The sequence below is a fragment of the Leucopleurus acutus genome, assembly GCF_964270905.1.
Source record: "Leucopleurus acutus genome assembly, chromosome: 4".
In the NCBI taxonomy this organism is placed as follows: Eukaryota; Metazoa; Chordata; class Mammalia; order Artiodactyla; family Delphinidae; genus Leucopleurus; species Leucopleurus acutus.
In genome coordinates this window covers 33,244,319-33,259,795 of record NC_139146.1, presented here as the reverse complement: position 1 = coordinate 33,259,795, position 15,477 = coordinate 33,244,319, and the positions used below count along the sequence as shown (strand labels likewise).

Here is a 15,477-nt window from a genome sequence, read left to right as displayed (position 1 = left end):
TCTATACAAATCCTTATTTGTAGACTCTATTAACCTGGACACCAATCTGTCACTCTTTTACACAAAGTGCTCTATCACTGTTTGTCTCTCGTTTTTTACCACACGTGCTTAAATTATTCCACTCTAAAGTGGATTACACAAATTTTTATAAATGTGAATGACAAATATTTGCATTATATACACGTAAAATACATGAGCTTGTTGTAAGGAAAAATAAACATTCTTCCTCAGTCATTATTCACACAATTCACCAAGTAGAAAGCTGAAAAGTTACAATACATTGCCTGAAGGCAACTGCGACAGTGAAGTACAATTTTATAATCTCATATTTTGATTTCACAAGTTAGTTTACTTGGCTAGATCATGCTAAGATTATATCCATGTACATTATAATTCCTTAGTGAATGAGGAAAGCTGTCTTATAATACTTCAAAGACACTTCTTAAACTGTCCTGTTAATGCTTACCACTGATCATTAGAAAATTAAAGAAAGTGAGGATATTTCAGTGTATCCATTATTTTGAAGAACACGTTCTCAATATGCATAACTACTGTCACTAAAGATTATATTTATAGTTGAAAGATAATCAGTTGTGAGACACTTACCCAGTGTAAGCAAAAATTTTAGTCTTTCAGAAATATCCAAACTCTGAAATAGTTTTCTTCCCTAAATAAAATGAGAAAAGAAATTCTTGTTAACATTTACATCATTCTTCACAGGGAGGTCTTGTTTTTTCAGCGCTGAAAATGATTTTATCAGTTACCTCTATTTCTCTTCAGAGGTTTTATTAGATTTTTTGAGTTGGCTCCACTAAAGAAAAATCATTGGTGATGTAACATTTTTTTAAATGTTGCATAATATTTAACACTTAAGCATTTCATATATCTAAGGATCATTACATTTTAGTTTGATCTCAAGCATTCTTCATTTTTGAGACCTACATATACCTGGTGGTCTAGAGGAACTCCTGGAGTCTTATTTGATTAAAAGACCAAGATGCCATATTACCCTTTCATCTACCCAATTAATTCTTACTTATATAGCATGATCCAGGTAGTCTGTTATCTCCATTAAGAAACATTCCATGACACTCCTTCCTCTTCCCAAAGTGACTTAAGACAACCATTTTTGTGTTCCCATAGCACCTGGTATATTTCTTTATAAGACACATACATTGTATTTTAGTTGTTTCCTTAATAGTTGGCTTCAGGGGGCTCCTTGGAATGGAGTCTTAAATCAAACACTTACAACTTTAACTAATGATCATGTGTTGAGCAACTACCGAGTGCCAAGTTGGACTTTCTACCACCAATTATATAACTTGGGCAAATTACTTAACCACCTTAAGCCTCACTATTCTCATTTATAAATTGGAATATTAACTATACATGCCACACAGGGTACAGTGAAAGTTATATGATGTATAAAAAAGTGCTTAGCATTTTCTGAATAAAGAAAATGCTTCATAAATATTGGCTATTATTATGTTTCTCTAATTATTAACAAATTAAACTTATATGATCATTTAAATAGACTTAGAAGGAAAAGGCTTAAGAAGATAGCTTGGTCTTTAGAGAAAAAGAGGCTCTGATTTTCTGTTTTTTTGTTTTTTTAATACAGAGGAAAAAAACCTCTTGAAGACTTATGAAATTAGAACTACAGGTGGAGAGATCATTGAAAACAAGTTGCCATTCCTCTCTCTCTTCTCAATCACTTACACTACTATCAACATTAATCTTGTAGACCTGAAGGCCAGATACTATAAAACTCGTAGAGGAAAACACAGGCAGAACACTCTCTGACATAAATCGAAGCAAGATCCTTTTTTGATCCACCTCCTAGAGTAATGAAAATAAAAACAAAAATAAACAAATGGGACCTAATTAAACTTAAAAGCTTTTGCGCAGCAAAGGAAACCATAAACAAAACGAAAAGACAACCCACAGAATGGGAGAAAGTATTTGCAAATGAAGCAACTGACAAGGGATTAATCTCCAAAATATACAAACAGCTCATGCAGCTCAATAACAAAACAAACAAATAAAAAACCCAATCAAAATAATGGGCAGAAGATCTAAACAGACATTTATCCAAAGAAGACATACAGATGGCCAAAAAGCACATGAAAAGATGTTCAACATCACTAATTATTAGAAAAGTACAAATCAAAACTACAATGAGGGATCACCTCACACTAGTTAGAACGGTCACCATCAAAAAAATCTACGAACAATAAATGCTGGAGAGGGTGTGGAGAAGAGGGATCCCTTCTACACTGTTGGTAGGAATATAAATTGGTACAGCTTCTATGGAGAACAGTATGGAGGTTTCTTAAAAACAAACTAAACTAAGAGCTACCATATGATCCAGCAATCCTACTTCTGGGCACATACTCTGAGAAAACCATAATTCGCAAAGATACATGCACCCCAATGTTCATTTGCAGCACTATTTACAATAGCCAGGACATGGAAGCAACCTAAATGTCCATTGACAGAGGAATGAATAAAGAAGATGTGGTACATATACAAAATGAAATATCACTCAGCCATAAAACAGAACAAAATAATGCCATTTGCAGCAACAATGGATGGACCTAGAAATTGTCCTACTGAGTGATGTAAGTCAGACAGAGAAGGACAAATATCATATGATATTGCTTATACGTGGAATCTAAACTAATAGTACAAATGAACTTATCTACAAAACAGAAATAGAGTCACAGATGTAGAAAACAATCTTAGGGTTACCAGGGGGAAAGGGATAAATTGGGAGATTGGGATTGACATATACACACTACAATATATAAAATAGATAACTAATAAGGACCTACTGTATAGCACAGGGAACTCTACACAATACTCTGTAACGACCTAAAAAAAAAGAATCTAAAGAAGAGTTGATATATGCATAACTGATTCACTTTGCTGTACACCTGAAACTAACACAACATTGTAAACAACTATACTCCAATAAAAATTTTTAAAAAAGAACCACCTTAAAAAATTAACTGATTTCAGGGCTTCCCTGGTGGTGCAGTGGTTTAGAGTCCGCCTGCCGATGCAGGGGACACAGGTTCGTGCCCCGGTCCGGAAAGATCCCACATGTCGCGGAGCGGCTAGGCCCGTGAGCCATGGCCGCTGAGTCTGCGTGTCCGGAGGCTGTGCTCCGCAATGGGAGAGGCCACAACAGTGAGAGGCCCGCGTACCGCAAAAAAAAATAATAAATAATAATTGATTTCAGTTTACTTAAAAACTTTAAATGGTCCTCCATACCTTACATAACTAAATATAAATCTCTCAATACAGCATTCAAAGTCTCCTAGGATACGGCTCCAAAATAACTTTTCAGTTTAAATGCTTACTATTTATCTATCCTGTGATGAAAACACATACACACACACACACACGAACCAGTTAAATTTGATTACTTGCAATACAGTGAACACACTCTACTATGCAGACTCATGTTATTTCTCTACTACTAATTTTTTCTTCGTGTCTATCAAAATTCTGTATAGTTATCCCTCACTATCCAGGGGGGGACTGGTTCCAGGACCTACTTGGATACCAAAATCCACTGATGCTCAAGTCCCTTATTTAAAGTGGCATAGTATTTGCATATAACCTACACACGTCCTCCCTTATACTTTAAATCATTTCTAGATTACTTATAATACCTAATACAATGCAAATGCTATGTAAATAGTTATAAATAAAATGTAAATGCTATGTAAACAGTACTGTTGCATGGCAAATTTAAGTTTTGCTTTTTGGAACTTTCTGGAATTTTTTTTCAAATATTTTCAATCCATGGTTGGTTGAAGCTGTAGATGCAGAATCCACAAATACAGAGGGCCAACTATATCCTTTGTTTAATTCTTACTCCCAACTGTTAGTTTTGTGACTTAAAGAATTCAAAATCATTTCTCTCAGCATTTTGATGGCACTGTCCCACTGTTTTCTTGCATTCACACTGCTAAGAAGTTTAATACCAATCTAATTGTTATTCTTTGTAGGTAATATGTCTTTTCTCTGGCACATTTTAAGATTTTCTCAACACTGATAAAGACATCAGAGCTTAGTAAAGGCAGCTTAGCACGTTGGTTAAGGGTACATAAAGCTTTGGACACAGATTGATGGACACAAATCTGCTGAATTAGTTACTACTATGTAACTAGGACAGGTTGTTTAACCTCTCTGTACCTCAATTTCCTAATCTGTAAAGATAGTAATTAGATAAACTTTATAAGACTGGCAAGAGTACGGATTGAGATAATAGATGTAAATACGTTAGAAAAGTACCTGGCTCTTACGAAGTGCTCAATAAATGTTACTCACTATTTCATCATTAGTCATCTCCTAAAAGTTTAGTATAAGATTTCTAGCTATTTGTTGTTGTTGTTTGTATGTTGTGATTTTTTTTTCTTTTGCCTTGCAAGGTAATTAGTATGTTCTTTCAAATGGAGAACTTTACTCTCTACTTTTGATACTACTATACGATATTAGAACATCTGAATCTATCTTGTCTGTCTTTTAAAATTTCTTTTATATTTTCAATCTTTTCATCTATTTGTGTCATATCCTGGGAGATTAACTCAGTGTTCAGTGTGTCCAATTTCCTATGATCCATTTATTTAGTTCTTTATTTTAATAATTACATTTTTTTTTCTTAAAACTCTTAGCTGATTCTTGCTTTTTTTCAGTAAATGTTCTTGATTCCTAGTTTCTGTAATTGTTTCATAAATTGAATTGTTTCCTTTATCTCTTAAAGAACACATACATTTATTATAAAGTCCTTTCTATTTGTAATAAAATGTAAACTCTATTCGTTGTTCCTTTTTTATAGTAGAGGCCAACTTTAGATGCTTGGTGTTTCTTAGATATGTACTCATTTTTTAATACAGAATTCTCCTATACATGTTTTGGACTATGGAAACTTCTGGGTGACAGAGCAGCTGTACTGACTTTCTGGTAATATGGCAAGATCTTCCTAGCAAAGTGCTATAGCTTTTCGTCTATTTCCTTAAAATTTCTAACCTGCCAAAAGTTCCCTTTGTTAATTGTTGGTGTGTTATCAATTAATAGCTTAATGTTTTATATCAAATCTAAAGGTTTAATGAGGTAGAAGATTTAATCCATCTTAAAACTGGACTCTAAACTTTGAGCACCACTTAAAATGTCATGAAAAAAATATGTCATGAAGCCCCTATCATGGAATTAATATTTCCTTTCTTGGAATTCACACAGCTCTCTGTGTTTATGTTCAAAGTTAATGAATTTGCATTAAATTATAAACTCTTTGACAATGCACCTTAATCACAGTTTATTCCTACTGCATTGCTAATACACACAGTAAAGATTCACCAACATTTGCTGAATCGAATTACTCATATGAGACATACATAGATCATTAGTAAAGAGTTTAAATATAAATGATGGTAATAAAAAGGAAAAGCTACATACTTCACATTTACACTTATGTATACTTCACATTCCAATAAATTCTTCATTTAGGCTATGATTTTAAACAAAAATGAGATTCACTATCATTTCATACCAACAAAAAGAAAGATGGTCTAGACAAAGTATAGCAAAGAATCAGAAAATCTGGCATTTTCCCTTAGAAAAAGCAGTGCCAATCTGTAAGCTACCATGTTTTTGTGAATATTTAAATATTAATAACTAAAGCTACCATTTATGGACTGTTTGCAAAGCAACACCCTACACTAAGTACTTTATATACGTTATTTCATTTAATTTTTCCAACAGCTTTACAATATAGATACTATTATTATTTATGGAAGTAGAACCAAAGCCTTAAGAAGTTAGTTACCCTAAGTCATACAACTATATTTTGCTGCATTAGATTTCAAACCCCGTTCTCTCTGACTACAAAAGGCTGTCTCTTAACTATTATGCTTTACCTCCTCCACTGTTGAATTAGTTCTGAAAACACACAAAATGAAGAACATAATGTCAGCCTAAATCTTAGATATGGTAAAGATCAATGAGTTAATACTTCCAAAATACTTTAAAAATCTCTTGGAAAAGAGAAACCTTCAAGATGGCGGAGGAGCAAGACGTGGAGATCACCTTCCTCTCCAGAAATACATCAGAAATACAACTACATGTGGAACAACTTCTACAGAACACCTACTGAACGCTGGCAGAAGACCTCAGACGTCCCTAAAGGCAAGAAACTTCCCAAGTACCTGGGTAGGGCAAAAGAAAAAAGAAAAAACAGAGACAAAAGAATAGGGACAGGACCTGCACCTCTGGGAGGGAGCTGTGAAGGAGGAAAGGTTTCCACACACTAGGAAGCCCTTTTACTGGCAGAGATAGGGGTGGCGGGGGGGAAGCTTTGGAGCCACAGAGGAGAGTGCAGCAACAGGGATGCAGAGGGAAAAGCAGAGAGATTCCGCACAGAGGATCGGTGACGACCAGCACTCACCAGCCTGAGAGGCTTGTCCACTCACCCGCCGGGACAGGTTGGGGCTGGGAGCTGAGGCTCAGGCTTCGGAGGTCAGATCCCCGGGAGAGGACTGGGGTTGGCTGCGTGAACACAACCTGAAGGGGGCTGGTGCACCACAGCTAGCCGGGAGGGAGTCCAGGAAAAAGTCTGGACCTGCCTAAGAGGCAAGAGACCATTGTTTTGGGGTGTGCAAGGAGAGGGGATTCAGAGCACCGCCTAAATAAGCTCCAGAGATGGGTGCAAGCCGCAGATATCAGTGCGGACACCAGAGACAGGCATGAAATGTTAAGCCTGTGTGCAAGCACAGATCACTAGCCACACCTCCCATCCCAGGAGTCTGGGCAGCCCACCACTGCCAGGGTCCCATGATCCATGGACAACTTCCCCGGGAGAAGACATAGCGCACCTCAGGCTATTGCAACATCACGCCAGCCTCTGCCACCTAAGGCTCCCCCCGCATCCCGTACCCCTCCCTTCCCCAGCCTGAGCAAGCCAGAGCCCCCTAATCAGCCCCTCCTTTAACCCTGTCGGGTCTGAGCAAAGAACAGATGCCCTCAGGCGACCTACGTGCACAGGCAGGGCCAAATCCAAAGCTGAACCCCAGCATCTGTGAACAAAGAAGAGAAAGGGAAATCTCTCCCAGCAGCCTCAGGAGCAACAGATTAAATCTCCAAAATCAACATGATGTACCCTGCATCTGTGGAATACCTGAATGGACAACGAATCAACCCAAAATTGAGGAGGTGGACTTTGGGAGCAACGGTATATATATTTTTTTCCTTTTTCTCTTTTTGTGAGTGTGTATGTGTATGCTTCTCTGTGTCATTTTTTTGTCTGTATAGCTTTGCTTTTACCATTTGTCCGAGGGTTCTGTCTGTCCGTTTTTTGTTGTTGTTGTTTTTAGTATAGATTTTAGCGCTTCTTATCACTGGTGGATTTGTTTTTTGGTTTGGTTGCTCTCTTCTTTCTTTCGTTTATTTTTCCTTTTTGAAATTACTTATTAATTTTTTTACTTTTAATAATTTTTTATTTTAATTTTTTAACTTGATTTTATTTTATTCTTTCTTTAATTCTTTCTTTTTTTCTCCCTTTACTTCTGAGCCTTGTGGCTGACAGGGTCTTGGTGCTCCGGCTGGGTATCAGGCCTATAGCTCTAAGGTGGGAGAGCCGAGTGCAGGATATTGATACACCGGAGACCTACTGGCCCCACATAATATCAAATGGCAAAAGCTTTCCCAGAGATCTCCGTCTCAATGCTAAAACCCAGATCCACTCAATGACCAGCAAGTTACAGTGCTGGACACCCTACAACAAACAATTAGCAAGACAAGAAAACAACCCCACCCATTACCAGAGAGGCTGCCTAAAATCATAAGGTCACAGATACCCCAAAACACACCACCAGACGTGGTTCTGCCCACAAGAAAGACAACATCCAGCCACATCCACCAGAACACAGGCACTAGTCCCCTCCACCAAGACGCCTACACACCCACTAAACCAACCTTAGCCTCTGGGGACAGACACCAAAAATGATGGGAACTATGAACCTGCAGCCTGCAAAAAGGAGACCCCCAAGCACAGTAAGTTAAGCAAAATGAGAAGACAGAGAAACACACAGCAGATGAAGGAGCAAGGTAAAAACCCACCACACCAAACAAATGAAGAGGAAATAGGCAGGCTACCTGAAAAAGAATTCAGAGTAATGATAAAAAAAGTGGATGCAAATCTTGGAAATAGAATGGAGAAAATACAAGAAACGTTTTACAAGGACCTAGAAGAACTAAAGAGCAAACAAAAAATGATGAAGGACACAATAAATGAAATTAAAAATTCTCTAGAAGGAATCAATAGCAGAAAAACTGATACAGAAGAATGGATAAGTGACCTGGAAGGTAAAAGAGTGCAAGTAACTACTGCAGAGCAGAATAAAGAAAAAAGAATGAAAAGAATTGAGGAGACTCTCAGAGACCTCTGTGACAACATTAAACACACCAATATTTGAATTATAGGGGTCCCAGAAGAAGAAGAGAAAAAGAAAGGGACTGGGAAAATACTTGAAGAGATTATAATAGAAAACGTCCCTAATATGGGAAAGGAAATAGTTAATCAAGTCCAGGAAGCGCAAAGAGTCTCATACAGGAAAAATCCAAGGAGGAACACGTCAATACACATATCAATCAAACTATCAAAAATTAAATACAAAGAAAAAATAATAAAAGCAGCAAAGGAAAAACAACAAATAACATACAAGGAAATCCCCATAAGGTTAACAGCTGATCTTTCAGCAGAAACTCTGCAAGCCAGAAGGGAGTGGCTGGACATATTTAAAGTGATGAAAGGGAAAAACCTACAACCAAGATTACTCTACCCAGCAAGGATCTCATTCAGATCGATGGAGAAATTAAAACCTTTACAGACAAGCAAAAGCTAAGAGAATTCAGCACCACCAAACCAGCTTTACAACAAATGCTTAAGGAACTTCTCTAGGCAGGAAACACAAGTGAAGGAAAAGACCTACAATAACAAACCCAAAAGAGTTAAGAGAATGGTAATAGGAACATACATATTGATAATTACCTCTAATGTAAATGGATTACATGCTCCAACCAAAAGACATACACTGGCTGAATGGATACAAAAACAAGACCCGTGCATATGCAGTCTACAAGAGACCCACTTCAGACCTAGGGACACATACAGACTGAAAGTGAGGGGAAGGAAAAAGATATTCCATGCAAATGGAAATCAAAAGAAAGGTGGAGTAGCAATTCTCATATCAGACAAAATAGACTTTAAAACAAAGACAATTACAAGAGACAAAGAAGGACACTACATAATGATCAAGGGATCAATCCAAGAAGAAGATATAACAATTATAAATATTTATGCACCCAACATAGGAGCACCTCAGTACATAAGGCAAATGCTAACAGCCATAAATAGGGAAATTGACAGTAACACAATCATAGTAGGGGACTTTAACACCCGACTTTCACCAGTGGGCAGATCATTCAAAATGAAAATAAATAAGGAAACACAAGCTTTAAATGATACATTAAGCAAGATGGACTTAATTGATATTTACAGGACATTCCATCTAAAAACAACAGAATACACTTTCTTCTCAAGTGCTCATGGAACATTCTCCAGGATACATCATACCTTGGGTCACAAATCAAGCCTTGGTAAATTTAAGAAAATTGAAAGTGTATCAAGGGTCTTTTCTGACCACAACACTATGGGACTAGGTATCAATTACAGGAAAAAATCTGTAAAAAATACAAACACATGGAGGCTAAACAATACACTACTAAATAACCAAGAGATCACTGAAGAAATCAAAGAGGAAATCAAAAAATACCTAGAAACAAATGACAATGAAAAGACGATGACCCAAAACCTGTGGGATGCAGCAAAAGCAGTTCTAAGAGGGAAGTTTATAGCAAAGTTTAAGAAACAAGAAACATCTCAAATAAACAACCTAACCATATACCTAAAGCAATTAGAGAAAGAAGAACAAAAACACCCCAAAGTTAGCAGAAGGAAAGAAATCGTAAAGATCAGATTAGAAATAAATGAAAATGAAATGAAGGAAAGGATAGCAAAGATCAATAAAACTAAAAGCTGGTTCCTTGAGAAGATAAACAAAATTGATAAACCATTAGCCAGACTCATCAAGTAAAACATGGAGAAGACTCAAATCAACAGAATTAGAAATGAAAAAGGAGAAATAACAACTGACACTGCAGAAATACAAAGGATCATGAGAGATTACTACAAGCAACTATATGCCAATAAAATGGACAACCTGTAAGAAATGGACACATTCTTAGAAAAGCACAACCTTCCGAGACTAAACCGGGAAGAATAGAAAAAATAAACAGACCAATCACTAGCACTGAAATTGAGACTGTGATTAAAAATCTTCCAACAAACAAAAGCCCAGGACGAGATGGCTTCACAGGCGAATTCTATCAAACATTTAGAGAAGAGCTAACTCAACCTTCTCAAACTCTTCAAAAAAATTGCAGAGGAAGGAACACTCCCAAACTCATTCTATGAGGCCACCATCACTATGATACCAAAAACAGACAAAGATGTCACAAAGACAGAAAACTACAGGCCAATATCACTGATGAACATAGGTGCAAAAATCCTCAACAAAATACTAGCAAACAGAATCCAGCAGCACATTAAAAGGATCATACACCATGATCAAGTAGGTTTCTTCCCAGGAATGCAAGGATTCTTCAGTATATGCAAATCAATCATTGTGATACACCATATTAAGAAATTGAAGGAGAAAAACCATATGATCATCTCAATAGATGCAGAAAAAGCTTTTGACAAAATTCAACATCCATTAATGATAAAAACCCTCCAGAAAGTAGGCAAAGAGGGAACTTACCTCCACATAATAAAGGTCATATATGACAAACCCACAGCCAACATTGTTCTAAATGGTGAAAAACTGAAAGCATTTCCACTAAGGTCAGAAAAAAGACAAGGTTGCCTACTTTCACCACTATTATTCATCATTGCTTTGGAAGTTTTATCCACAGCAATCAGAGAAGAAAAAGAAATAAAAAGAATCCAAATCGGAAAAGAAGAAGTAAAGCTGTCACTGTTTGCAGGTGACATGACACTACACACAGAGCGTCCTAAAGACTCTATCAGAAAACTGCTAAAGCAAATGAATGAATTTGGTAAAGTAGCAGGATACAAAATTAATGCACAGAAATAACTTGCATCCTTAAACACTAATGATGAAATATCTGAAATGGAAATTAAGGAAACACTCCCATTTACCAATGCAACAAAAAGAACAAAATACCTAGGAATAAACCTACCTAAGGAGGCCAAAGACTTGTATGTAGAAAACTATAAGACACTGATGAAAGAAATTAAAGATGATACAAACACATGGAGAGATATATCATGTTCTTGGATTGGAAGAATCAACATTGTGAAAATGGCTATACTACCCAAAGCAATCTACAGATTCAATGCAATCCCTATGAAACTACCAATGGCATTTTTCACAGGACTAGAACAAAAAATTGCACAATTTGTATGGAAACACAAAAGACCCTGAATAGCCAATGCAATCTTGAGAAAGGAAAACGGAGCTGGAGGAATCAGGCTCCTTGACTTCAGACCTTACTACAAAGTTACAGTAATCAAGACAGTATGGTACTGGCACAAAAACAGAAATATAGATCAATGGAACAGGATAGAAAGCCCAGCGATAAACCCACACAAATATGGTCATGTTATTTTTGATAAAGGAGACAAGAATATACAATGGAGAAAAGACAGCCTCTTCAATAAGTGGTGCTGGGAAGACTGGACAGCTACATGTCAAACAATGAAATTAGAACACTCCCTAACACCATACACAAAAATAAACTAAAAATAGATTAAAGACCGAAATGTAAGGCCAGACACTGTAAGACTCTTAGAGGAAAACATAGGCAGAACACTCTATGACATAAATCACAGCAAGATCCTTTTTGACCCACTTCCTAGAGAAATGGAAATAAAAACAAAAATAAACAAATGGGACCGAATGAAACTTCAAAGCTTTTGCACAGCAAAGGAAACCATAAACAAGACAAAAGGACAAGCCTCAGAATGGGAGAGAATATTTGCAAATGAAGCAACTGACAAAGGATTAATCTCCAAAATTTACAAGTAGCTCATGCAGCTCAATATCAAAAAAACAAACAACCCAATCCAATAATGGGCAGAAGACCTAAATAGACATTTCTCCAAAGAAGATATACAGATTGCCAAAAAACACATGAAAGAACGCTCAACATCACTAATCATTAGAGAAATGCAAATCAAAACTACAATGAGGTAACAACTCACACTGTTCAGAATGGCCATCATCAAAAAATGTACAAACAATAAATCCTGGAGAGGGTGTGGAGAAAAGGGAACCCTCTTGCACTGTTGGTGGGAATGTAAATTGATACAGCCACTATGGAGAACAGTATGGAGGTTCCCTAAAAAACTAAAAATAGAACTACCGTATGACCCAGCATGTGCACTACTGGGCATATACCCTGAGAAAACCATAATTCAAAAAGAGTCATGTACCAAAATGTTCATTGCAGCTTTATTTACAGTAACCAGGACATGGTAGCAACCTAAGTGTCCATCAACAGATGAATGGATAAAGAAGATGTGGTACATATATACAATGGCATATTACTCAGCCATAAAACGAAATGAAATTGAGTTATTTGTAGTGATGGACCTAGATTCTGACATACAGAGTGAAGTAAGTCAGAAAGAGAAAAAGAAATACTGTATGCTAACACATACATATGGATTCTAAAAAGAAAAAAAAATGGTTATGAAGAACCTAGGGGCAGGACAGGAACAAAGACGTAGAGAATGGATTTGAGGACATGGGGAGGGGGAAGGGTAAGCTGGGACGAAGTAAGAGAGTGGACTTATATATACTATCAAATGTAAAACAGATAGCTAGTGGGAAGCAGCTGCATAGCACAGAGAGATCAGCTCGGTGCTTTGTGACCACCTAGAGGGGTGGGATAGGGAGGGTGGGAGGGAGACGCAAGAGGTAACAGATATGGGAACATATGTATACGTATAGCTGATTCACTTTGTTATAAAGCAGAAACTAACACACCATTGTAAAGCAATTATACTCCAATAAAGATGTTAAAAAAACATCTCTTGGAAGACAGAACAACAGATGAATAATAAAAATGTGTGCCTTTAACGACCTTATTGTCCATGTAGACAAACATGACAAATGCTAAAATAGAAAAGGAGAGAAAAGAAGACAGGAACTAACCCTGGCAGGTATTTGGAGGGAGGATTGACAAAATATTAGTTGTCTCTCCAAATCCATCCTGATCTTCTTTCTGAATATTTAGGCATTTGTATTCTGTTGAACCTACATGAGTAAAGTGCCACTAGTGAAAAGAACAGAGTTGATATCTGCAACTTTTATAACATCTTTTTAAAGACAGTTACCATGAATTCACTCCTCTTCTTTCCTTATAGCTAAAAAAGAGGATAAAGAGAGCATCTTTGGAAATCAGGTGGTGAGAATGGTGGAGCCATTCCTGATAGCCTAAGTTTTTTCATGATGCTGTGGAACAGAGCCCACCCTAACTTTCTGTGGACTGTTACATGAGGGAGAAAAACATCTGTGTTTTTTAAGCTACTGCAGTTTTAATTCATTTGTTTTTAATAGCTGTATAGTCTTTATTACCCTAATAAATATAGAGGATATTTCAGGAAGGCCTCATAAAAAGCCAACTCAGTTACAAAGTCAGTCTTACAGGAGACAGAATAACAGAGGAGAAGGGATTTAAGGAAGAAAGAATACCACAGAAGGGAGAGAGAGAATGAACATACCAAAGCATGTAAGCAGTTTTAGTGTAAATGTTTCTAAATATGCTTAATTTTTTACACTTAGTACAGTGTATATATATATATATATATTTTTTTTTTTTTTTTGCGGTACGCGGGCCTCTCACTGTTGTGGCCTCTCCCGTTGTGGAGCACAGGCTCCAGACGTGCAGGCTCAGCGGCCATGGCTCACGGGCCCAGCCACTCCGCGGCATGTGGGATCGTCCCAGACTGGGGCACGAACCCGTGTCCCCTGCATCGGCAGGCGGACTCTCAACCACTGCGCCGCCAGGGAAGCCCAGTACAGTGTATATTTTTAATACTTAATAAAAGCGTCAATATTTCTAGATATAACAAAATAATATACAAATAAATTGTCAAACAGGATTTTTTACGAAGTCAAATTGAGATTTTTTTCTCTGTTATCTAGTCAATTTGCAAAGCAAAAACATGCTATTGATATTACTAAATAGCCTTCGTATCCAAAAATACTTTTCTAAGAAACATACAATTTATTTTTATGAGTTTACTATTTCTTTATACATACCACACAAAGCTCAAATAAAATGATTCCAAGAGACCAGACATCTGATTTGGGGCCAGAAGGCAACGGTTTCTCACTTGGCACATGATCATTGGTTTTGAAAATTCCTTGTGCAATTACCTCAGGTGCCAAGTATGATGGATACCTAAAATGGTATATTTTAGAAATGAAAAATTACTATGAGCTAGAAAGGGGAAAAGAAGTATGTAGTGGTACATTTTTACTATCAGTACAGTACGACCTATGTAAAAGCTCAATGCAATTAGACGAACAACTCTTTCTAGGAAGAATTCTAAACTAAACATAATACAGGCTTCTATGTCTAGGAATCAAGAGCAAATACATGAGTCTCAAATAATTTAAAACCTATCGTGTGTCTGCAATATTAGTTCCTTTCTTTGCTCTCCTCTGTGTTAACATATTGCCTTCTTGCAGCTTTCCAGGTTTCCAGGCGTTTTTCCTTCTTCCTTACTGCCTATCTTCTCTTTATACTTAACTCTTATTTAAAGCATATATTATCTTTGAAAATAGTATTTATTCTTTTGAATAGTAGCAATGTCAAAATCTGTAAAAATATATAAATTGAAAGGTAAGACTTTCTCCCATCTCTGTACTCCAGTCACCCACACATATGTATGTATAAATAAACTTTATCACCCATCATCATTGCCCCATAGGGAAGCACACTATATGCACTATTCTGTACCCTTTCTCACTCAAAATATATTTTAGAGATCATTCTAAAAAAATAAGTATAGATTTGCCTCATTCTTTTTGAAAACTGCCAATAATTTCATTGCATTGATGCATTTAATTTACTTAATGCAACTCTGAAGAAGGATATGTTGGAAGTTCCACTCTTTTGCTATTACAAACAATGCTGACGTGGATATATTACAAATATTCCCTTTCCCATGAATATGTATGTGTAGACGAAAGACAAATTCCTAGACATGGCACTACAAAGTCATAAGGTAGATGCATTTTAAATTTTGATTCATGTTGCCAAGTTGCCCTTTCAGGTTATGGCTATTTATATTCTCATAAGCAATATGAGTGCCTA

The 15,477-nt window shown here is 36.6% G+C and overlaps 1 protein-coding gene across 2 annotated transcripts in view; it reads right to left on the bottom strand.

Moving 5' to 3' along the window:
- The window catches only part of TBCK (TBC1 domain containing kinase), a 231,941-nt gene that overhangs the window by 164,734 nt on the left and 51,730 nt on the right, over nt 1–15,477 (bottom strand). For both annotated transcript variants that reach the window (XM_082838412.1, XM_082838411.1), the window contains 2 exons: nt 14,418–14,559; nt 607–667 (listed from right to left, as the gene is read on the bottom strand). In XM_082838412.1, the coding sequence (XP_082694538.1) occupies nt 607–667; nt 14,418–14,559 (203 nt within the window). The remainder of the gene's footprint in view (nt 1–606; nt 668–14,417; nt 14,560–15,477) is intronic.